At 38.5% G+C, this 24,004-nt stretch overlaps 1 protein-coding gene across 5 annotated transcripts in view; it reads right to left on the bottom strand.

Annotated features, from left to right (window-relative positions):
* Nucleotides 1–24,004, bottom strand: part of LOC102055821 (neuroserpin) — a 50,790-nt gene that overhangs the window by 17,527 nt on the left and 9,259 nt on the right. For 3 of the 5 annotated variants that reach the window (XM_055723374.1, XM_055723373.1, XM_014280662.3), the window contains exons 2-5: nucleotides 6,299–6,566; nucleotides 4,279–4,509; nucleotides 1,435–1,629; nucleotides 359–563 (exon numbers count right to left, since the gene is read on the bottom strand). In XM_055723374.1, the coding sequence (XP_055579349.1) occupies nucleotides 359–563; nucleotides 1,435–1,629; nucleotides 4,279–4,509; nucleotides 6,299–6,548 (881 nt within the window). In that variant the 5' untranslated portion in view covers nucleotides 6,549–6,566. Of the gene's footprint in view, nucleotides 1–358; nucleotides 564–1,434; nucleotides 1,630–4,278; nucleotides 4,510–6,298; nucleotides 6,567–16,210; nucleotides 16,272–24,004 lie in introns of those variants that run through there. The other 2 variants (XM_027806659.2, XM_055723375.1) reach the window with 2 other exon arrangements.

The raw sequence follows: 24,004 nt of genomic DNA on the forward strand, positions 1-24,004 counted from the left end.
TCAGACTTGCAATATTTCTATGGCTCCTGTCTAAATGGAACATATCCAATGATAAACGGAACGTATCTGTAATGAGTTCTGCAATACTCTGAACACCATTCAGAGTGAATATATTCCTGATGAGTAAATTCTCTTTTGTGCAGCTCACATATGAAAGGGATGCAAATGCAGTGCTCAGCTGTTGCTCAGCCATCATCCTGCACTGCATGCCCCCTAGGCTTTCTTGCCAAAGCAACCTTTGTGTGGGTGCTATGTAACTGCAGACTTGATCAAGATGTTCAAGTTTTACCTACTCTGCTACTCTGATCAATTTGAATGCAGTCTTTCCCCTTCTATTGACAGGGGAGCATATTCTCACCTTGGCAAATACACTTCCACTTTTTGCTTCTTTACAGAATTAGCCCACTCGTTAATCAGCGAGGCTTTGACCAGTGGTTCCAATGTGACCAGTGGAACTTCCTGTCTGGAAAGAACAATCATCATACTAATCTCATCTCCCTCATATGGTATTTCCAGAACTTGATAGATACCGCCTGCTTCATTGGAGCCATCACTGAACTCTCCTACAAAAGAAAAACAACAACGAAAAGCTATTAGAAGTATTTAATTTCATCTTCACTGGAGATAAGGGAAAAGTGAAAGGGTAATACTAGGCAGCGTTTACTAGATACTGGAACTAAAAGTGACCCTCTTTATTCCATTCTGTACAAAATTTATATTGGTTTCTTTATCACAAGATTTGAAGCTTACATCTGCTTTCTTAAAGAAAACAAGTTTATGCAATCACTCAGTTTATAATAAATAATCACACTTCTGAACCTATTAACTAACTGCCACTGGCTAGACAGTGGGAAGTCCAGAAGTTGTTAAAGCTACCAAGACTTCCATTGAAATGGACAGAGGTTTTTTGATTCAGGAGAGAGAATTTTTCAGTGATGAGACTGAGTAAAATATTTCCAATGCTAGACACTGTAGAACCCACTTGGGAGTTCAAGCTGAAGATGAAAACTATCATTAGTTCTGCTGTTCAAAGAACCCTTATTTTACCTTTCTAAGGTTATTACAACAGTAACGGGCAAACATTATTCATTTTAACTAGCACAGCACAAGAAAACTACTTTAATGAGAAGTAGGACTAGCTCAAGAATTGTAAAGAGGTTAGATAAAATGGATAATCATTCCAAAATCCACCACATGGCACCAAAAGTACCTAAGAAGTAATCAAGAAAGAGGCCATTATGAATGTTGTTACCTAGTGACAATACACAAGCACACACATTACGAAAAGATGTCAAAACCAGAGTCCCTTAATTGAGCAAACATCACATCTAAAATTCTAGGTGAAAGAACAGGCAACAGTACAAATGAGTGTTACTGCAACAAACCTGTTAAGGGAAGACTTACTGGCTTTAAATTGCTAAAGGTCCAACTCACCATAGTAAAACTCTCCCTGCTGGTACATCATTGGAATCTGAACTTCACTTTCATCATCTTTAGTGAAAGAAAAAGTTCTTGTATTTTCAGGTCTGAACTGTGATTTCCAATTGCCTTTAAAGTAGATTGCATTGATGACAGCCAAATGAGTTAGAGCACCAAAATCTCTTGAAGACACGAAATCTTTGATCATATCTGAGATGAAAATCAACTGTCAGTCTGCATGTCAAATTGAGCATTAAATCAAAACTTAAGACAGCTTGAAAAACGCAAGAAAATAAAAAGCTATGCTAACATGTAATTTCCAATTCAGATGTTTCATTAATTCTCAAATTAAACCACTAGTGTTTTGTAAACCTAAAGCACAGTGTAGGTGCGTAAACCCTTCCATCAAGTACATGTTAGTCAACTGTTTCTTGATCACCACTTAAATATACCCCATAATGAAATCAAGTGGAAAAGGGGTCACATCAGGGATGTTTATACGGGTGTTACTATAACAGTTCAGCACTATTGTCTTAAGGTCAATTTTTTGTCTTGGCTCCAATCCAAAGAAGCACTTAAATGAGTGCTTAAAGTGTCTAAGTATACCCATTGGAACTTCACCTGGGCCAATTCTGAAGCAAGCATTCATTTTCAGTAATGCCCTACTGACTTCAAAATAAGGACTAATACTAAAAACCCCACATAAATTCACAGCATTTGTTCCATTGACATTAGCTCTTGAAAAGTAAGAGAAAAAACATCTAGCATCTGCTCTATTCATGGGAGATGTCAGCTGAGCATGGCAGCTGCTTTGCTCCTACTCCTAAATAAGTCATTTACATCAGAATACAGTCTGTTACCTGCTTTAGCTCATCTTAAAGGGCTTGCTCGTCAGCAAAACAATTTCAAGTTTGTTAAATTTGGTGCACTAACCAGATTTGTCACTATTCCTGAAGAATTACAGCCTACTTCAGATAGCTTTCTTGCTAACTTCTATTTTTAACTGACATTGCAATACAAGGTGCTAAAATAAACATATTCCTCACTATAATTATTACTTCTTAATCCACAACTTAAAATATAAATTAATTCTGCTTTCTGAAGCATATGACACTGACTAACCGGTGTGAAACTTGTGTGTCATAGGGCAGTATTTCTGCTGGGTTGCTGTTTGTACTTCATTTCATCTAGAACGTTCTTAGAAATGAGATGTGACCAATACTGTCACACTCACTCTTCATGGTTGGAAAAAATGGAAAATTTAAGAAGGAATATACTTCCATTTTTTCTACTTCTATTTGGTACATCATATTCCCTTATATTTTTCAGCCACATCTTGTTAATACACTAATGTAACGTTAAGAATTTTTCTGGCCAGAGAAACCTTTGACAGTTAACGCTTTCTGCTCTGAGCCTCCCATCACGCTTAACATGCTGGAATTGGAAGCCTGCCTGTCTTGTACCCCTTTCCTAATGAGAAAATGAGCCTCCTCCGTCAGAGCTGGCAGGCAGGAGAGAATGAGATCTAGTGGTCAGAGACTAGGCTGAGGGACTGTTACTATCGCAACCTAATGCTAAGAGACCCACAGCTGCCTTTCTTAGCACTGCACCAGCTCCTTCCAGGGCAATGGTTATGAGCTCACTTAGCACATGTGGCAGGTGTTAAGCAGGAGAACTCGCTGTTCTTTCCAAAAGAAAGAGAATTTTACTTTTCCTTCAGACAGACACCATGTTTCTCTGAAAACATTCCGCAATCTGCTGCTTCGCTTGCACCGCCTCTGTTTCTGTAGCTTGAGGTAAAGGCCAGAATTTATTATGAATATAATAGCTACCATTTTCCCTTGAGAAAACAGATCATTTCCAAAATGGAATAAAAGCATTACATGAGGTGCTTTTCCATTTTGGTATCATATATTTCCATAAAGCATTAAGGCTTCTCAAATGCTCAGGCTGCATAGTGATGTGTTAGTTCTTTACACGGGATTCCGATACCTTCCAATGGTACAACCAATGTTAGAGCCAGACCCCTGATGAATTACTGTTAAAATATCAGCCTCCACACTGTGCCAGATGAACGAGAATGAGATTATGATTTGATCCCTACAACAGGGGACTAACTTCACTACCGTATCTTGAGACTCTGCATGTATTCAGAAAATGTCACATCTTTGGGATTCCACAAGCGAAGCAAGCACTAAATCATGCAGATCAGATTATGCATATTTACAATGGTAATTTTGTGCTTACTTCCCTGCTGCAAATTTTTGTTGTGAAACTCTGTTGACAGCCTTCCTAAAATAAGCTACTCTGTCAACATACTATTTAGTTTCCTCACATTAGAAAAGATTTTATTTCAGGGTCTGATTTTGTGGTTCAAAATTATCTTTCCTATTCCTCAGTGACTTCTCAGTTCCTCAGAGAACTCATGACAGTCCACACATGCAAAACTTGGGCTGATAACCCCTGAGCAGACAACTCTTCTGCAGTTAGCAAGAGTACTTATCTTTTGTTTTTGTAATTTAATACCAAAATCAGTATTAAAATACTATTAAAATGCCTACTGTTAAAACATTCTCCTTCAATAAATGTTACAGGTACTGTAATATAGCATGGTAGGGGGAAATGATATTCAGATACTAGTATATGATTAGCAATGGATAACATTACTTAAAACAGATAATTCCTGCACAGGAAAAAAAAAATTCAGAAAGAGCTGATACTAGAATTCTTTCTGTGGGAGGAGGTACTTTAGTCTCAAATGGAACAGATAAAATCCAAGGCAACAATTCAACAACGCTGTATAACTTTGGAAACAAACACTTACTGCAGGAAGTACATAAAAGAATCATGTGGACTTACTATTTGTATGATTCTCCACCCACTTATTGATGTGGGTAGCTACAGCTGCACTTTGGCTGAAATCTACATTCTCTACTTCAGCTCTAAAGTATTTTTTCACCAACTGCAGAAATTTGTCACTGATATGAAATCCATTCTGTATGTAGAGAGAGTTAGCAATATTCAGAACATAATGACTTTCTTCAGAAGTTGCCATATCAGAAAGGTCCTTCAAGAAGGTAAACTCTTCACCTGAGAAAAGAAAAACAGCTTCAGTGTTTCAGAAAAGAAAATTATTCCTTGTTTTTTTCTGCTGGAAATTCACAGAGATATTTTGTGGAAAAAAAAACAAACACCAAAAGGCAAAAATAAAAAAACAAAAACAAACCAACAAAAAGTAGGGTTGTTTATTTAAAAAAACTTGTTTCTAAACCTACACATACCTTCAGATCTGAAAGAACAATCTACAGGGCAGAACGTATTATGTAGAGCTTATTTTATCTACTACCTATAATTACATAATTAATGAGACATTCTGATCCCATCACAGACAAAACTATCAATGTTAGACCTTTCAACACCAAAAGAATAACATTAAACCTACAAGTCACACTTGTATGTCTTGCTACCACAAATTCTTAACAGAATTTTCGTTACATCCTAAAAGCCAGTTGTTTAACCTCAAGTTTTGAAACTAAGGACTTATCTGCAAAAAACAGGTCTAGAAGTTCCCAGGATCCTGCATGGGGTAGTACAGAATCATTTGCTTGAGTAATGAGGAATCCTGAGTAGGATTAAAGTAGTCTGCTTTAAGATACGAAGCTTATACTGTTGTGTCTACCTGAAGTTGAAATTCCTGATTTAAAACAAAACAAAACACACACACACACAACCCCGCCCCCCCCCCCCAAAAAATTTTAAAAATTGCATGCAAACATATATTCCAAGCTGAAAAACATTTAGGTACTTTCACTGAATACCACTCACATGCAAGAATAGTGAATGGCCTAGCTCAAACCAACTGCATAACGTCTTCAGTTATAGGTAAGGGATAATTTATCAAAGTTTTTGGGACAAACTATCAAACCAAATATGTGCTGTAGTCTCCACAGAGAGGCATCATCTGTGCAGTGGTACTGCTAAACACATCTTAAAACACATATTCAGAAGTTCCTTCTTAAAAGTCCAGGACGCTGTATGAATGAGCAATTTCATTCAGGTTTTAAACCAATTACTTTGATATCAAAATTCGTAGAAATTGCCTCAAGTGATTTTTTTGCCATTGACTCATCCCCTCCATTTGCAGTCATATTACAGCTGCCTGCACTAACAGTGTGCTTGCACTCCACAGCACAGCACCACATCCAGATGCATGACTTAGCTCATCCCATACTGCAATCAGGACGGCGAGGTAGCAGTGGTCTCTGCTAAAGAAATTCATCCCATTTCTCAGAAAGGCTGAAGGGAACACGTGGCTTATTGTGCTGAAACAGCCAAGATACTTATATTTCCTAAATCAGTTTTTATATCTGTATGAGACACTACACAATGCAGACAGAACATGAGTGACAGAATTAGGACAAAGAACCTACAGGTTCTACCTACAAGAACCAAACAAGTTATGTCAAAGTAAGAGACATTTCCAGTTAAATTACTAAGATATTCATACCTTCTTATAAGCAATATTTGTAAAACTACTGCTTTCCTCTTCAGGTTTCATTATAATCCCTAAAAAGGATGTTCCTAAAAATCTCCTTATAATTCTAGAGGCAAAGGCAAGCTTATTTTGCAGACAGATATCAAGATCAACAGTTAACTGCAATCACTTAAGATTCAGGTGCCCAAGCCAGGGTTGTACGTTAGCACCTCTCCGCTTATGCAGAACCCACTGAAGCATGCTTCAGCATGCTCAGGCCATCAAACAGGATGCCAAGAAGCCTACTGATTGATAACCCATAGACATGACCGGGCCACCTCCATCGCTGTTCAGGCATCTTTAAGACAAAAAGCATCATAGTAAAACATGATTAAAAGGCCTTACCATTTTTTAAGCTGTCAAAACCCAAGGAATGTCGAATTTCTTTCAAAGTGGTTCCATGGGCTCCAAGCTCTACCATTCCCATGGCTATTGCAATGCTCAGAGGAGAGAAAAGAATATTCTCATCTTCTCTTGAGGCTCGCAACTGATTGTAAACATTCACAGAAAGCTCAGCAATGGTTTCATCAGGAAAATTTGTCTTGAAGGCTTTGCTTTGTGTAACAAGTAAACACAAGAGTCCAAGGAAATACATGTCTTCAGATTCTAAGATCTGCAAGATAAATTTTAGAGAAAGTAAGTTAACCTTGTTTAAGTAACAGAAGATTCAACTTAAGAGAAAAAAGAATAGTAAACTTTAGCCTTAAATCTGTGTGGAAAAAAAACCTAGTTAGACGTCAATGCACAATTCAGTTATTTGGAGGAGACGCTAACACATATACGGCTCAAACTGAAGTAACAATCTATTTTGAAAAAAAAATAACCTAGTTCTTTATGTAACTATATATTTTTAAAATCTTTCAGCCATAGATTAATAAAAAAAACAACTTGTATAGAAAATGACCTTGGAGATACAGCGACAGCCTTCCTACTTTCACTTTTTAATTTTGCTGTTGTCATTGTTAGGCAATGCTGGTCTGGAATTGGTATGTGTTTCTGTGCTTTTTCCACCAAGGAGATTTACAGATCCACATTTCTTTCCTTTGACCTTCCAGGACATGCAACTTAATCATCTAACTCACTCTAAGCCTCAAACTGGTAAAATTGTTTCAAGCAATATAAGAGAGCTTGCTGACACTGGTGACAAACGAAATGTATCATGATGTTGCTCAGTTGCAAAACACATGGCAAGCAGCCAAAAATTATTTGAAAGAAAAATCAGCCGATAGCAACAGTTCTCACTCTATCGCCACTTAGCTCATCACACAACTACTGATACTACAATTCCAGCTCCTGGGGCAGTGTATGTATGTCTCCATCTTTCCATTTTTCCTTTAAACATCATGCTACCTTAGCATCTAACCCGCTTACTGCCAAGTGCGTTTTAGGACAGAACTATCAGGCCAACAGGGCTTGCATTTCAATGCCTTCTTTTTGCCACTTAGGATATCTCCAACATAGAACAAAGCAAAGATTCCTGAAGCAGCAAGTTTGTACAAGACTAAAAGCTTTAGTCCACAAGTGTTTACATATTGTTGTGCCAGTCTGCAGGGTTTGCGTGCATGGGACAGATCTGTGTGAATATGCTATTCTGTTGCTCAACTGAAGTTAATTTGCATGCAGCTGGCCCAAGTGCCTCTGTCTTCTGCTTCCCAGCTCTCCTGTGTCTGCAGTTACTATGGGTTCCTACATACCTGACACACAGACCCTTAGTAAGCTTTATACAATACTAGTGTTATGCATTTCTTCTTCAAAGGACTATGTAGCATTATCTAATTAACTTGCACAGCACTGAATGATACATAATTTAAATCTTATTACTCACATTTTATAGCTGAGAAAATATGAAAAGCAACAGGGCACACATACGTGCCTTGGCAGAAACTGATGCAGTGACTAGTTAAGATTCTTTCTGTCCCCCAGCCACAGAGCAGCCTTTTGTTTATTTTTGCACTGAGAAAATTAAATAGATGAACTGGTGCAGCAATAACACACACTGCAGGAGAAATGGACAGGCTCAGTGAGACATGGTAGGTAAAGCCTTGCTTCTCCCCTGCTCCACACCTCCTTTCTGATGATTGGTTCCATATATGTTAAGAAATATGCCCCTTTTCTCAATTTCTAAAAAGCCTTCCTCTGTTGCTGGCGCCACTTCATCTCTCTGGGCCACCTGATCTATCTTTCTCTTGTTTCTTACCAAGATATCAAAAATATCCATCAAAGGCTCCAGTTTATTTAAGAATGGCACAGAGTAAGTCATTGTCCTGGTTTTGGCTGGGATAGAGTTAATGATGTTCTTAGCAGCTAGTGCAATGCTGTGTTTTGGGTTTGGCGTGAGAACAGAGTTGATAGCACACTGATGTTCTTAGTATAAAACTTACTTAGCAACAACAAAGTCAAGGACTTTGCAGTTTCTCAAGCCTTGCCAGCGAGAGGGCTGGCAGGGCACAGGAAATTGGGAGGGGACACAGCCAGGACAGCTGACCCGAACTAGCCAAAGAAATATTCCATACCACACAATGTCATGCTGAGTATGTAAGCTGGGGTAAAAAGAAGAAAGGGGGGGGAGACGTTCAGAATGATGGTGTTTGTCTTCCCAAGTAACCATTACTCATGATGGATCCCTGCTTTCCTGGAGATGGCTGAACACCTGCCTGCCAGTGGAAAGTAGTGAATGAATTCCTTGTCTTGCTTTATCTATTAAACTGTCTTTATCTCAACCCATGACTTTTCTAACTTTTACTCTTGTGACCCTCTCCCCATCCCACTGGGGAGGTGGTGGGGTTGGTGAGCAAGTGGCTGCATGGTGCTTAGTCTCTGGCCGGGGTTAAGCCACAACAGTCATATAAGCATAAAGCACCAGCTTCATATTGTGCTTATTACTCGATGGCTACATATTTCAGTACCCTTATGAAACTATCCAGCACTTCACACCATCCCATGGAACACACTTCAATCTGAGCCATGACCACTGCTATTTATTTCATGAAGACCACTGCAATCTTTTTATTGCCCAAAACATTATCAACATACCACAAACTTCCCCAATAACTGCTTTTCTTAATAGCAGTTAATTGAATTTTCTTTTTAACCTACCCATTTATTCATTATTGACTTAAAGATATTGTGGTTTCTGTTACATAAAATAACCGGACTTCTCAGTTTTCTTTGTGATCATGGGCATTCTAGATTTCTTTATTAAAAAAAACCCCACCAAACCACCAGAGTATGCCTCTCTCCCAGTGTTACGTAAGACTTCATTCAGCACATCACTGTGACAGACTAAGCCCAGGTATTAGTCTCTCATCCTAGAAGCTGTATAAGGCAAGAGAAAGGCTTATAAACTTACGTCATGCAGGAGGTCTACAGTACTGTCAAAAACTGTACTCAAAAAATAGATAAGCAAAAACTTATCTTCCTTTTGTTGAGGATGAACCCAAAGCATCATCATGGCTTTCAAACTGGCCTGCAAATTTGGGGACTCTCACATCCTAATCTAAGCAAACAAGTGTCACTTAATGTGGATGCAATTATACAGATAGCTAAGCTTTCTCCACCCCTCTATCAAGAACTGTTTGAGCTCACTTTGAGACCTGAGAAGGTTACAACAGATGTAAGATAATCTTCCATTTTTAAAAAAGACATTTCCCCAGGCTTTTAGCCGCAAAGCCAGCTATTCAGCACTCCATCACCGATCCTTGTCATATGTGCTATCGTGAGACAGGCTTAAATAATTGCAAGGGGGAAGGAGGAGGAAAATTTATACATCTTAATTAGAGTGCTTAACATGTAGGTTATACTATTTGAATGCTAATAAAATACTTTGTATCAGACAATGCTAAAACCCCCAAATTATAATCAAATTGAAGTCATCTTTCTTCCTGACCACTCTGGAAAAGCTCCTCATGCAAAATTATCAAATTATAATAATTATTTAGTTGGACAGAAAATAAAGTACATAGATGGGGAGAAATAACATTTATACCGAAATCCTCTTACAAAGTACCAAACACACTTAGTTTTAAAACACGTTTAAATCCTGTTGATGGCAATGCAAGAGGTTAAGCTGTGAAGAACTGAAGTTGCCACTAGGAATGCCCCTTCCACATCACTTTTAGTCTAGAGAGGTTTTCTAAGAATTCACAGTGAAGTTCCCAATATACACATCCAGGGAAGTGGGAATGAGCACCCAGGTATAGGCAGAGGATGCAACCATCTCTTGCTGGCAGTGCTCTCAAGATACTTGTGAAAATATGTCTCTCTCACAATGTATGAACTAGTGCACGATGCAAGAGAAGATATTTTAGAGCAAACTGAAGATCTGTGGGTGATGATCAGTGGGGAGAAGGCTGTAGAACAGAACAGACACCTGATGAATCCTTGCCAGCCAATGTGAAAATGGTCAGATCTTATCCATATACTCTGATGTGTCTGTGGTAAATTCTTCAGTTCAACTCTTGCATTTCTGGTACAAGCATACGCTGTTCTACTGACAACAGGGAATCGAGCTCTTAATTATCATTCTAGTTGTAACAGTTACTGCTTCTCTGATTCTGCTTTACTTTAGGCTATATTAATTTTGGTTTTATGCTTCCCCATGCCTTTTCATGCAGCAGGTCTTGGTGCAATGAACAGCTGAGCACTTACTACGGTGCAGCATGTTCTCAGAATCTCTTTTCAGTAAGAGGGCACTGTGTTTTGTTTCCACAGCAGTACAGAAAACATCATTTAAATTGACTGCACCCTATTCACAAACATTCTTTAACTGACAGAAATGAAGCTGAACATTATGTAATGCATGCCCAGGAAGTTGAACACTTCCCATGAGTATCATCAAACTTTTTAGTCAGTTTTTTTAATTTCTCCTCAGAGTCATCCCCAGGGCAGTCTGTCACTGGTGGTCTGCATCAATAAAACCTAGTTAAATAATACTGCATCAGCTGAAAAGTCCACATTGAACAAAGTTTAAAAATCAAGAACCACCAGTTTCAAATGTTACTGCATTCATTGGCTACCTATACGAATGAAAGAAAAAGCTGTTAAAAATACTTTCAATCCTCAATCACACAGATGTGATACCATCAAAGATACCAATTTCACATTTGAGGGCCAGTCTCAGACAGAATCTAAGTTTTGTTTTATTTTATCTTAATTCATGCATGAACACCACTCTCCCACAAGGCAATCAAAGAATCAGTGCAAACAAACACTCTCCTTGCAACAGCCTCTTCCTGAAAAACTATTGTGTATCACAAATCATCACTTGCTACAGAGGTTTGTCAGAGTATTAGTTTTGCAACTGTACTCAGGGAAAAAAAAAAAAAAGATAAAGCAGAAACAGAACACTAAACAATGGATTATTGCTTCAAAAAGCTGATAGATACCTGTACCTCCAGATGAGACCTTATTGCACAGCTTTACCTGCGCAGGTGTTATTTGGTGACTTCTACCACAACTTCAGTGTAAATTGGTTTCTCTAACATACATACACACACTTCTTCACTGGATCACCAAGTTCACTCAGTCTGACATTCTTACATGATTCTTCCGGTGTTTCTGCTCTGGGTACAGAGAAATGCCTGTTTTGTCTGGGGTCTTCTTTTGCTTTTGGACACCGTTCTGTACACGGCTTAAAGAGTTTCTTGGAGACAACTGAAATGAAAGGCACTCTTCTTTCTAAGTTTTTATTTTCTGTCACTCTCCCCACACATTACTTAGTAACAAAAAAAATAAAATAAAATATATTCCAGATATATGTTGTTCAGTAGGTACTTGCATTAAGGTCATGACTACTTCCATTCCTGGCAACTTTTTAGTTCAGGATTTCAGAAATCTTCTGTAAGGATTTCATCAGTCCTTAAATTCAGCCTACTACACTTCCACAACAGGTCACAACCAGCTGAAAGGGCAGCATGCCTGTTTGTTGGCCCTGTGGCCAGCACAGATGTACTCCTCTATCTGGGCAGAAGGAACACCAGTTTTAGTAACGTCTGAAGAAAAACATTCATAGGCTAGAACACAGGACCGATTAACTATAGCACTTGCCCTTCCTCAAGCATAAGGCTGGCATGACTAAGAGGAAGTAAAACAACATCATCTCCTCACACCCACAAACCCTGAACTATTCAGTTCATTACATATGCTTTCAGAAAAATGCAAAAGGGACAAGCATCCGATGTAAGCCAAGATATTTTGAGAGCTAGCACATCAACAAACTCAAACTGCGTTCACATACATTAATTTTGAGGAGAACTGGACTCAGTGTAGGAAGGTGCCAAAAATTCAATTAAAGGTTGAATTCTAGTACCTTACGCATGCCAGACAGGTTGAAAAGGGGTTATAATTTCCTTGTCTTTTATACTGTAACAGACTGTGGGTTTTATAAAGCAACTCATTTATGGCTTTAAAAACCTACAAAATAAAGCTGTGATATATTGCCTAAGTTCTTCAGCACACAGACTAAACTAAGATTAGTTGCCTTAAAGATTACTCTTGGCTACATGCAAGCTAAACACCGAAGGTGTGGGAAGCACAGACGAGAAAAACTGCTGATTCCTTCTGATCAGTGTATAAAAGAAAAGCTTGGGGAGAAAAGCAAGCGTGTTAACAGAACTGATTACATTCTCTCCTGTAACGAAGAGCATCTGCAGGAACTGACAGAAGTCTGGCAGAACAATTTTATAAAGCAAGAAATGACTTTACTTAGGGAGCAAGCCCTGCTGGTCAGAGGGAAAAAACCCCACCATCTATCTACCTAGGTAGGAGCTGGGTGTTTCCACCTTCCCCTCAAATCTAGCCAACACTGTTTCATGTCTCTGACAGATTAATTATGACAAGATAGAAGTTTGGTGAAATTCAGTCATTGCTGCCTTGCCAGTTAGTAAATATGATAATTGTCGCAGGCACCTTTGTTCTAGATGATTTCTTGTTGGCAATCATACCAAACAACACAATCTCAGAGGGACTGCAGAACTACTAATAACAATTTGGAAAATCACCACAGCTCTCCCTCCAAAAAGAAACCAGTGAACACCAGCAGAACCAAGGAGATGCACTAAGCAGTTAGCAGGATCATTAGCTGTTCACCAGGACCAGGCGGTGGTTGTCATGGCTACCCTGAAGGATGTGCCAAGGAGGCGTGCAGCCCTGAGGAAGAGCTCCTGGACTGGTTTAGACTTGCCTCGGGCACGCTGCCCTGACACAACAGGGGAACATGGCTGCTACCACAGATCTCAAGAATCTTACAGATCCACTCAATCAGTTTGTACTGCAGAAGAATAAAAGAATAAATTTTCAGTCTTTTCTTTGCCCAGGAATCCAACCTTTCAGATTTTTATTTCAAGATTAGGCAAAAATTACATCTCTAGCTAGCATTACTGGAGCAGAAGTATTCTCACATCTGGAATGCTGTGGTTTCACTTCTAGAAAATCCCACAGAAGTAATGTGGCACTTCCTCCCATCAGTTTCTTACTTTGTCCTTTTCCTCCCAATCATTCAGCCACTTCTGCCCTCCAGCACAGGGAATGACAGTGTACTGCGAAACAAAGCTGTAACCTGAGTTGCCTTCACCTGAAAAATAATTTCTTTTACATAACAAGTGAAAACAGGCAGCTATAAAGGGTACAGCAGTGCAAAGGCTAACCGCTGTCATCAAGCATCTAAATGGTAAATCTACATCCTACCAAGTGCTATAAAAGGGTCTACTTACACAACCCACTAGGGCATGCTTACACTGGAGCTGAGATATGGGAGAGCCTGCCTCAAGCTGACAGGAGGTAAACCAAAGTACCAGTTCTCAGAGCAACAGATATGCAATTCATGAGGTATTATTGCTTACAGCCAGAAGAATATACCCAAGGAAAAGGGAGAATAACTAGAAGTCCATAAAATGTTGTAAATTACAGCTATCGTGGACAGTGCAAGCAGTACATGTAAGTGTCTACAACATACTTTGGTTACTGGAAATGGTGACAATCGTGAAATTATACATGCCTCTTGCCACCAGGCAGGTACATAAATGCTAACTGTATGAGTTACATTTAGCCAGCAAGTCAACTCCTCCATATTAGGGCTGGTATTTACATTTTCCATGTTGCAAAAACATGTTTATCCCTAAAAGATGTTTATCCTTAGCTTATGTGAGCATATGACCTTGTCAGACAGAGATTCCACAGATACATCTAGAATCATTAAGTTTGTTTGAATCTGTTTCAGATATGTGCAATGACATCCATATTTGTCTGCACAAACATTAGTAATAAAGTTATGGGATTTTATCACCATCTGTCAGTTATGGAGTCATTGCCTTCTGGAGCAGAAAAACTTGAGGTTAATTTCACTAGAAAGCAGCATAATAACCCTATATAAAATATTGGGTATTTAAACCTCTAGCATATAGTGACTAAGACAAAGAAGACTCCTTCTATTAAAAGTTTGGACTATACTAAATGCTTGCTCTCCAACAGATAGCAAGGCATGGCTGTCAGGATTCTTTATTTCTATTTTATGAATAACCCCGTAACACCAGAAACTTCAAGAAAACCTGAAAGGAAAATGGTACACTGAAAACTTTCATATTGACAATTTCTACCACTAAAACCACTTGGGATTTAAACTTTCATGGAGCTTGGCGCCGAGTCACTAACCTGCTGAAGCAATTATGCAAGCCAAAGTTGTTTTAATTGAGCTTCCTCAAGCATAATCCCTCAGCTCCAATTAAAAAATAAAAAGATATGTTGAGAAGCCATGTCCAAAATACTTAAAATTTGAATAGCCTAAAGCAAACATCTAAATCCATGTCTAGACAATTGAGAAAAGGTGGTCTTATTTCAAAATCCACTACTATAAGGCCTGCAGTTGTGAGGACCCATACACAATTTCTCTATTTGTTTCTTCTGTCTAGAAGAGAGGATTTTTTAGAAATTGTTTGGCAACGCGCTTTTATTTGTGACAGCTACAACGTGCCCCACAAACGAAAAGCTATAAATAAGAATACACTAAATAACCAACCTCTGTGAAAGAAAAAAAATGAAGTATTTGGAGACTATAAAGGCTCAGAATTGGGAGTGTGCAGGTGGCCCTTCTGAGAAAGTCAATGAGGCCTGATTGGGGAGAGCCTCAAGGCTAGAAATTGAAATACTATACGGGATCTACTTTCAACAGATCAAAAGGGGGGTGGGGTGTCAAGTTCCACAGAAGCAGCTTAATCAGGGATAGATTGATTTCTTTAATATTGGGGTTTTTTACATATATTTTTCTGTGAGGTTTGTTAGCCCCATACACCACTCTGAATGAGATTACTCTCATGCATGTTAGTCTTGTGGTGAAGATGTTTACCCGATTTTACTATGGAAGGATAAACAATACCTAGACATAGGAGGTAAAGTTGCATCTTAAGAGGCTCTCAAGAACCAATTCTGACAAGTTCTATTTTTGGAAATCTTCTTTTTCTTTTGAATGAAAAGGCCAACATAGTACTCCACTCACAGCATCTAGGGAAGATACCCCAAATGAGACAACAGCATTATTTCTCCTCCCCCAGGTTTCCTTAGGGCTGTTTGGGAAAGGTAGGGTGTGAACTGATTGTCTAGTAGCTGTTTTCTAATAGAAGCAGCAGAGATAGCACACTGTAATCAGTTACTTTAGATATAACAACAACTTCTTGCCTGCTCTTGCATGTGCTGACAATTCCCTTTCTTACAATAAGTCACATTTCTGTTATTTTACTGTGGATTTCAGTTGATCAGGAAGCTCCCAGAAGCAAGCTCCCAACTATAATTTAATTAAAAGGGCAGTAGCTAAGTTTCACCATATGCAACTGCCAGATGCAATCATTGCAGTTTAAGTCTAAAGGCGATGCTACTGCGTGTACTAGAGCGTAGTCTTATAAGCAATGAAAGCTCTCACTTATGTCACATATATTGCTGTAATGCATTACGATATTACAGTTTCAGCAGAACCAATAAATATTAATAATACATTCTGTGAAAGCATTTACAGCAAGTGAGTTTGGAATACAAAGTTTCATGTGCCCATACACTTTTTCTTGCAACTCTGTATTTATACATAGTCACTTGAGATATGTTACATTAGAATATATACTTTGCCTGGCATTATACAAGCTCTCACAGCCAATTTGAAACCTTCCAATGTTGGAGGACTGAAGGAGGACACTCAGTGGGGATAAACAAATACTGAACATGAGTCCCTCAGTATTCAGGGATTCATAGGAATAGGAGATACTGCATAAAAAGTACCTTAAAACTGCATCTCTTTGGAAGGGACTTGCTGAATGCATTTCAAAAGCCTACCAACCACCTGAAAAAAATTTAAATATCTTTAACAGTATGCAATGAGGAATGATAGTCTATAAATCATCTCAATGTAACAGACAAGGTATATCTTGGCTGCAAAACACTGTTTCAAAAGTTCAAAGCAGAAGTTAATTCTTCGATATATTGTTTAGCTTCCTTCACCAGGACTTCAAAAGAAAAAAGATCAGCCTATGGTAAAACTACATCAACAAGATGAAGAAAGTAAATTAAAATGTATCAGGATTTCAGAAAAGAGTCTATCGCTTCATAAACTGAATGCAAGCGTGACATACAAACCAGCTTGCTTTCCTATAGAACAATACTGGCTTCAGACTTGCAATCAACATTGGGCTCCATTTACACTTAGGTAATGTCACTATCACCAGGAGAGTTGTTATTCGCTTACGTTAACACTACTTAGAGTAGAATTAGTTTTTTACAGTAACAAGATATACAGATTATTTTTGGGGGGGGGGGGAAAGAAACCACCAATTAATCCTAGCATTAAAAGTAGATGTTGTACCCTGATTAATTACAATGGACAATTCATTGTTACAAGGACTGTTATTTATAACGCACGGACATTGCTTCTCAGCTTGATAGTCCATTTCTATACAGAAGATGCAAGACAGCAGCAGCCGCAGCTGTTGGTGAGCTTCCAGCCAGCTGCAATTACTCTTAGAAGCAACTGCATGTATCAGACAGAGCGTCACAACAGGCACAGTCCTGACAGCCAGCAACAGAACAGTATGAAACACTGGCCCACGCTCTCTCTCGAGCACAGCAGTATGCCAGCCCTGCTTCCCCAGCCACCCCGCAGCCCTGGCACCTTCCGTGCTGGCAGCTGCTCTGGAGCCAGCCTGGGGACCCTGTTGGCAGAGGTGGCCAGGCCATTACCATCCAGTTAATAGAGCTGTCCTGGCACAGCAGCTGATGCTGGACAGGGCCTATGAAAGGCTGTTTTTAAAAACCGAGTTGAAAAAGCTGTTTTGGCAAGTGTGCTGAGGCTGACCAACAGAGCCACAATTGATACAAAAATCCAAAATAAAAACAGCCTGTAAAGCTGGTCTCACACAAAAACTTCAGAGAGAAAAGGACAAGAAAGAAGAGTCACACAGAGGGTATTTACTTATGAACCAGCGAACAAGTACATTCCATCAAAGTCAGTAACACAAAAAAATATAGCGCTGCTATATAAGCTTCACCGCTTCAAATATTTCTCTCGGATAACAGCATAAAATGTTACACAATAATGACTTTTTTTTTTCCTAAAAAAATACAGGAAAATCTGGATGCAAAATTCAGCTAGTAACAGAATTTTTCACTCTATTTCACACAGTGTAAAACTCCAAACAAGGCATATGATAAGGATTTCTTTTTGATGTGAAGCATGCTGATCACTGCTCTTCCCAAAGGGGGTGAGAAGCATGGAGAGACCACATGGAGAACGAAATGAAACTTCCCCTCCTTCCTGACCTACAGCCAATTCCAATTCTTTCCTCTTAGGGTTCAGCATCACTGCTATCTGCTCAACCAAGAGTTTTCACATATTTTCAAATATTTTAATGTGTCTCTTATCTCTGATTTCTTCAACACCAGAACTCCAGTTTTCTTCCACTTGAGAGCAGCTCTGCAAATCTCTAAAAAAAGAAAGCAGCCAGGGCATCGCCCAATTACAGACACCAATACAGGCAACTGACCAACTCACATAGTATCTGGACAGGATGAAAAACCAGCTAGCGTGGCATAGTGGGCAGAATTGCCACTAAAATCCTCACTTTTTTCTCCACATCATCATTCAAGTCCTTCCTCCCTCCTGCTTCTTCATAAGCATCTATGAGCTTACCAGCTTAAGAAAAAAGGAAACAGTAGTAGCCTCAAACTGTTCAAACTGGGGGAGCTGGCAGGGTATGAAGAAAAGGAGCAAACTCAGTGCTCTGCATGTGTTACTGAAATTGTTCAGAGAGAATATCTGGAACAGTAGCAGTTTCAAGGGGTAAATGGGAGAGCTGGAAACTGAAAGAAAAAGGCAGAGAGGAAAAAAACCCATTCTGTGCTGTGCAGGTATCTTACACACAACAGAAGACCTGCAACAACCAAAGAAATATAGCTTCTTCAGTTAGAGGCAAAAAAACAAGACTCATTTTACTTGGGTGTGTGTGTGAAATATTCACATTTTTGTTCTTACAGTTTTGTTTGCCCTGGCCTTGGAGATCTGTAGCTGTCAATATACCCCTCTTGGCTCACCATGGACAAAACAGCTCAGTTTAGAGTCCAGTATTCAAGCTGTGCCTGGAAAATGGAATCTGGCCTTGAAGCACACTTCTGTGGATCACTGTTCATGCCTCATTGGTTTGTGTTTATGAGAACTGATGCTGTTCCAAGTATCCACTTGATGATGAGCCATTTAACCAACACATGTGGGGAGCTGAATTTGTCTTAATCTTGCTTATTCTCCCACACAAAAAAGCTTGTATCATGTTAGATCCAATTCTAAATGCTGAAGTAATTCACATGAACAAGAGCAATCATGAAGCACTGAAGAAACAGTCCGCTTCCATTGTTCACTGGCTCACATCTACACAGTCTCCCTGTGGCTATATGAACATATTTGTGCTATGTTGTACTGAGGGTGTTTGGGGATTTTTTTGTTTGCTTGGTTGGTTGGTTTTGGTTTCTTTTAAGATTTTTAAATGGGTTTTTATAATTCATAAACTCCAATACCTTACAGAAAGTAATCATTTCCAACACCCAGAATGAAAAACAAGGTTTGAAATCTCATTGTCTCTCCCTCCCAGAAACAGACTGTTTTCCAGCAAGTCTTAGGTGTTTCCTCTAGGATTTCCCATGGCAAGTTAATATTAATTCTACCTTTTGTTAGAGAGACAATAATTTTACTGCCATTTTTTGTAGTATAAGCTATGATTCATGCACGCTTAATATTTTACATTGATGGGTAATATACACATTCTTATTAGAAATTAGGTTAATCTTTTTAAGTAGCGTGGCTTTGAAAAGTAAATAGGCTAACCTGAATTCTTCTGCCTGTAAGATCCCAGTTTTCAAGATTTCCCACAGATTGACTGCTAATGTCTAAATTAAGGTGTTACATAGGTAAATGGACAGATGTACCTCACAGCAAGGAGTTTAGATCCAGTTTGTGCCAACCTGTTCCATTAACACAGCCACAGCTGAAAAGATATTTTAATTTTCAATCAATATACCTCAGCAGCAAACTCAGCCAACAATCAACTAGAACTCCTTGCCTCATACAGGCTTGCAATTGGTGCAGCTGTATGAGAAGTGTTGCCCATTTTTTTATTCACTACAGAACAGTTCTATTGGATCCAAATACACCCCAATGTGCAAATGGTCAAAAGCTCACCTCTAATCACACGAAGAATCTGTTAATCCTTGAAGAAGCACACAGAGACCAGCTGTACACCGTGTGGAAACTAGACTGTATACCTCAGCCCCCTCTGTCTCGTAATCAGAAAGTTTATCACCGTGATATAGGAAATGGTGTTTAAAATTATGGCTAGCCCACCTGCTAGAGGGACAGAAGCAGGTATAGTAGTAGAAATTAAAGGGGAAACATTACTTCCAGTATGAAACTATTCATCTGAAGTTTTTTTTAAGTTTATTTCTTCTTTGTTCAAAGTTCTCCAAGGCAGAATGTACAGGCTCTCCTCAAGTGAAGAACAATGCTCATAGTTTTGTTGTTTTAAGCAGTAAACTGTCTGCATACAGGTGAAAGCAGCTCAACTGTATCAAGTGTCCAGTCCTGTTTGACATTCAATGGCACGGATTTCTGCATGACCTAAAGAGCAAACAGTAATCAGCTGAGACGACAGCTTCATGCTTGCTTTCATAAAAATACAGGGAAGCCAACTGCAGCAAATATCAAACCTTAAATAGGGGATGTCTCTTCTTAGTTCCCAAAGTCTGCAGTAACAGACTATTAATAGATTAAAAGTGTACTACACATTTTCCCCCCAATGGTAAATTAAAATGCTAGACTTTAAACAGTCCAGTCTTCACTGGATATCGAGTTGTAATATTTGCATGCTTACTGTGCCTACTAAAAACAGAATTAATGATGTCAGGCACAACCATGCACTTGCCTAGGTAAGATTTAAATTTATGTCTCTCTATAGCCAGAAATTAATAGCCTAACATTTGTTTTCCCATGATTCACAGGGATTCAGGAATTGTTATGATGTACTAGGAGGGGCAATTCAAAGACCTAGTAAAATAATGGATTAAGAAAACTCTCAGTACAGCAAGGCTTGAAAACACACTTATCACAACTGTAATTACAAGCCTGAGTGGCCACAGCTGATCCCTAAGCTCAAACACTGCTTACACTCCCTTTCAGTGAGTCTGCATTAAGAAAAAATCTTTACTGTGGCCCTATTAAAGAAACATTTCCTTGTATATGTTTTAAAAGGTTCTACTAGTTTAACCTGTTTATATAGAAAGAGTCAGACCTTGATGTTACAAAATGAGAGCACTAACTACCTCAAAGTCCTCAGGTTGTTCAGATTTTCATAGGTCTCACCACTATCTTTTTGCTGGCTTGTTTCAGGAAGGGAACTGCAAACATATTCACCTGCTATTTGACATCAGCAACTCTCCACTCCCTCTAACTGCTGAGATTACTTTATTCGGGAATGCATACTAGAATTTTCTCCCCTGTAATGTCCTGATCAAACTGTGGATGTCTCAGTGTATTTGGTTTATGATATTGCAAACCAATTGTCAAAGAGGTCAAGCTGCTTACTGTAAAATAAAAGCTTATATTCTCAAGCAGTACCTTTCAAAAACCAGTACTTTCTACGTAACTTTCTTCTAAGCTTGACTGTGATAGCAGTCCAGCTGTTACTTTTTTAAGGCAAGTACTTATTTTTTAATTGGACTAAAAATGATGCCAGTTGAGATAGCCAAGTATGAAAGTATTGTGGACTTAAAAGTTCACATACTGCCAGTTTGGGCATGTTTTATTTCAGGCTCTATCTTTGGTATCAACCATGGAGAAAGAAGAAAAAAAGCAATTAAAATATTAATCTGATTCTGTACACATAGTGGATGGGACAAGAAAACTCACAAACTGTAGTAACAAAACGTCAGACTGGACTTTAACAATAGTATTTTGATAGCAAAGACAATGAAGCTGTGGAGTAAGTTGCCTGGGGAGCTCTCTAGATCTACCCATATCCACTAGATCCCTTTAAGGCGGCTAGACAAGCATGTCAGGAGTCAAGAGACAGTTGACTGTGACTTGGGAGAGCAGATGAACTAGAGAATTGAGTTTCTCATATACAGAATACATTTTCTCTGTCCTCCATATTCTGAAAAAGATACGTACACATACATGTATACATACACATGTACACCTCTACCCATATATATTCTATGCCCCCATTTTAAGAACCATAAAGCTATCTACCCTCTAAATACTGAAACACAGTGCTGAAAAGGACTTTAGTGACCTAATGAATAGTGAACTCACATGGAAGATGCATAAGAGGGAAAGCAAGAGAAAAAGACTACATAAATACACTCCCAATCTATGTTCTGCACAAATGAAACAATTGTTAAGGGAACACCAAGAAAGGTGCAGCTCAAAATCTCTATTGGTTCAATGATTTTGGAATTTTTTGCAAAGCAGGCAAATAAGGTTCAAATCTCTGTTCCTTATCAGGCATGGAAACACAGAAATAGTCACCATTTCCTGAGTTTTGTGGCTGGCATACAAACCCCATTAGGAACCAGGTTCTGTTCACTATTCATCTTTGCTTTTAAATAGAAGGCCTGAAAAATGACATTTTCTTTTCCCCCTTGGCTTGAGTTAGTATTACAAAAATATTTTGAGCTACTCAGAAAATTCTGCACGTTTAGCCACTCAGTCTGTAAGGGGGAAAAAAGTAAAATTACACAACTCAATTTGGCATTTAACATCCCAGGGCAAAGTCACTGTATGTCCACAGGAAGCATTAATAAACCTGGTTGATCTCACTTTATGAAGAGTTGCGATTACCATTTTTCAATAACTGAAGCTATGATACTTCTCATATCTTACAGATTTAAACCAAAATGGCAAAGACTACTTGAATTTAGCTCAAATGCCAGTTTATTGTGAACATGTTCTCTTTTTGTTCCTACATATCATGCCAAAATTCAGGGGTTGGATTTCTCAAAGTGCAGCGCACCAGAGCTCGGTTGAGAGCAAGCAGGAGTAGCCAAGCACATGAGAAAACAAGCCTCTATTTTGGTGCTTAAATGGGAGGTAAATATTCCCGGGGGGGGAAGGCACAAAAGAAGTATGCCTGTTCATTTTCAGAATTATTACATCTTAAGGACTATATGTAGAAATGGTCCCTTTTGCATTTCAGTTACTGAACACGTAAGTAGTATTTAAGAAGTTTCCTCTATGGAATAGAAAACATCACATATAATCCAAGACCCATTACAGCCAATTGAAATACATTAATTCTATTGCAATTTGCATATATGAAATCTGCATGCACACATTACAAAACCTTTCATAGGTTCATAAAATTATTTTTTTTGTAATGAAAAGCATAAAGTCTATTTAAGGCGGAGCCCATAACCTTTCTGCAAATGCAATACCACATATGAAGTTGAAAGACTCAAACTGAAGACAAAGATCTTTGGTTGCTGATACAGGAGGAATTTAGAGGTAGAACAGACATTTATTTTCAAATATAAGGGACCAGCAATAAAAGAAAAAAATGCTGAAATTACTCTGATCTGTTAGAACCCAAAAATGATTGCCATTTGCTGTATTTACCTCAGCAACCTGATGCCTTTCTTATAGGTTATTGATACTCAGCTTCTAAACTGCTACTGAAATACCACTAAGCAGTCGACTCTCATTCAAATACCAACTTGGCTGCCTCTTTCTTGTTTTGAAGATGGACAAAATAATTGTAAATTGCTACGTACCGCAATAGACTAGTAAACTCTAATGTTTCAATTATGAGTGAAAGTGAAGGGATACCTACAAAGGAAACAAAAATCAGTAACTTTTCTAGCCATACAGACACAATGGTTACAATGGAACAACATATAAGCAAACTTTATGAATTGTGTGCTAAATTATCTTCAGGTGTAAGTCTTCCAAGAAAATATACATATCATCAGCTCTTGTTATGCTTAGTTTGATAGAGAAACATGCTACCAACTCATCAGGTAATCACTTCCAATGTACCAAAGTATAGGAAGGTCTAAATACCAACTTACACAATATGTACTAATGCTTGCAATCCCTCTTTCCAGTACCAGATATAATAATGTCATAATTTTTGAAAGACATTTTTACTATACAGGGGCTACTGCTAATATCACTGTGCCAGGCCTTTATACTAGAAACTTCCATAACTTAAGCAGTGGTTCATCCAGTATATGTGCACAAGATTTGCCCAAGGTTAAGTCTTACAATTTTAATAGTTTTTCAGATAAAAATATTCAGATTTTTACTCAAAAACAAGAAATGGTTCTGTTCCCACAGAAACAGTTAATCTAGGCTAATCTGTTTCAGAGGCTACAACCCAACACTACTCAGGCCTAGAAATATTCTAAAACAAACGTAAAAAAATGCACAAACAAGAAAATAAGCGATTTCCCTAAGCATTTCCATAGCTTGCATAAAGACATCAATTACCATAGCTTGTCTTCTAAATTAATGATACACAGTGATGGATTATTCATGCA

This window comes from Falco cherrug, chromosome 11, assembly GCF_023634085.1.
Source record: "Falco cherrug isolate bFalChe1 chromosome 11, bFalChe1.pri, whole genome shotgun sequence".
Lineage (NCBI taxonomy): Eukaryota > Metazoa > Chordata > Aves > Falconiformes > Falconidae > Falco > Falco cherrug.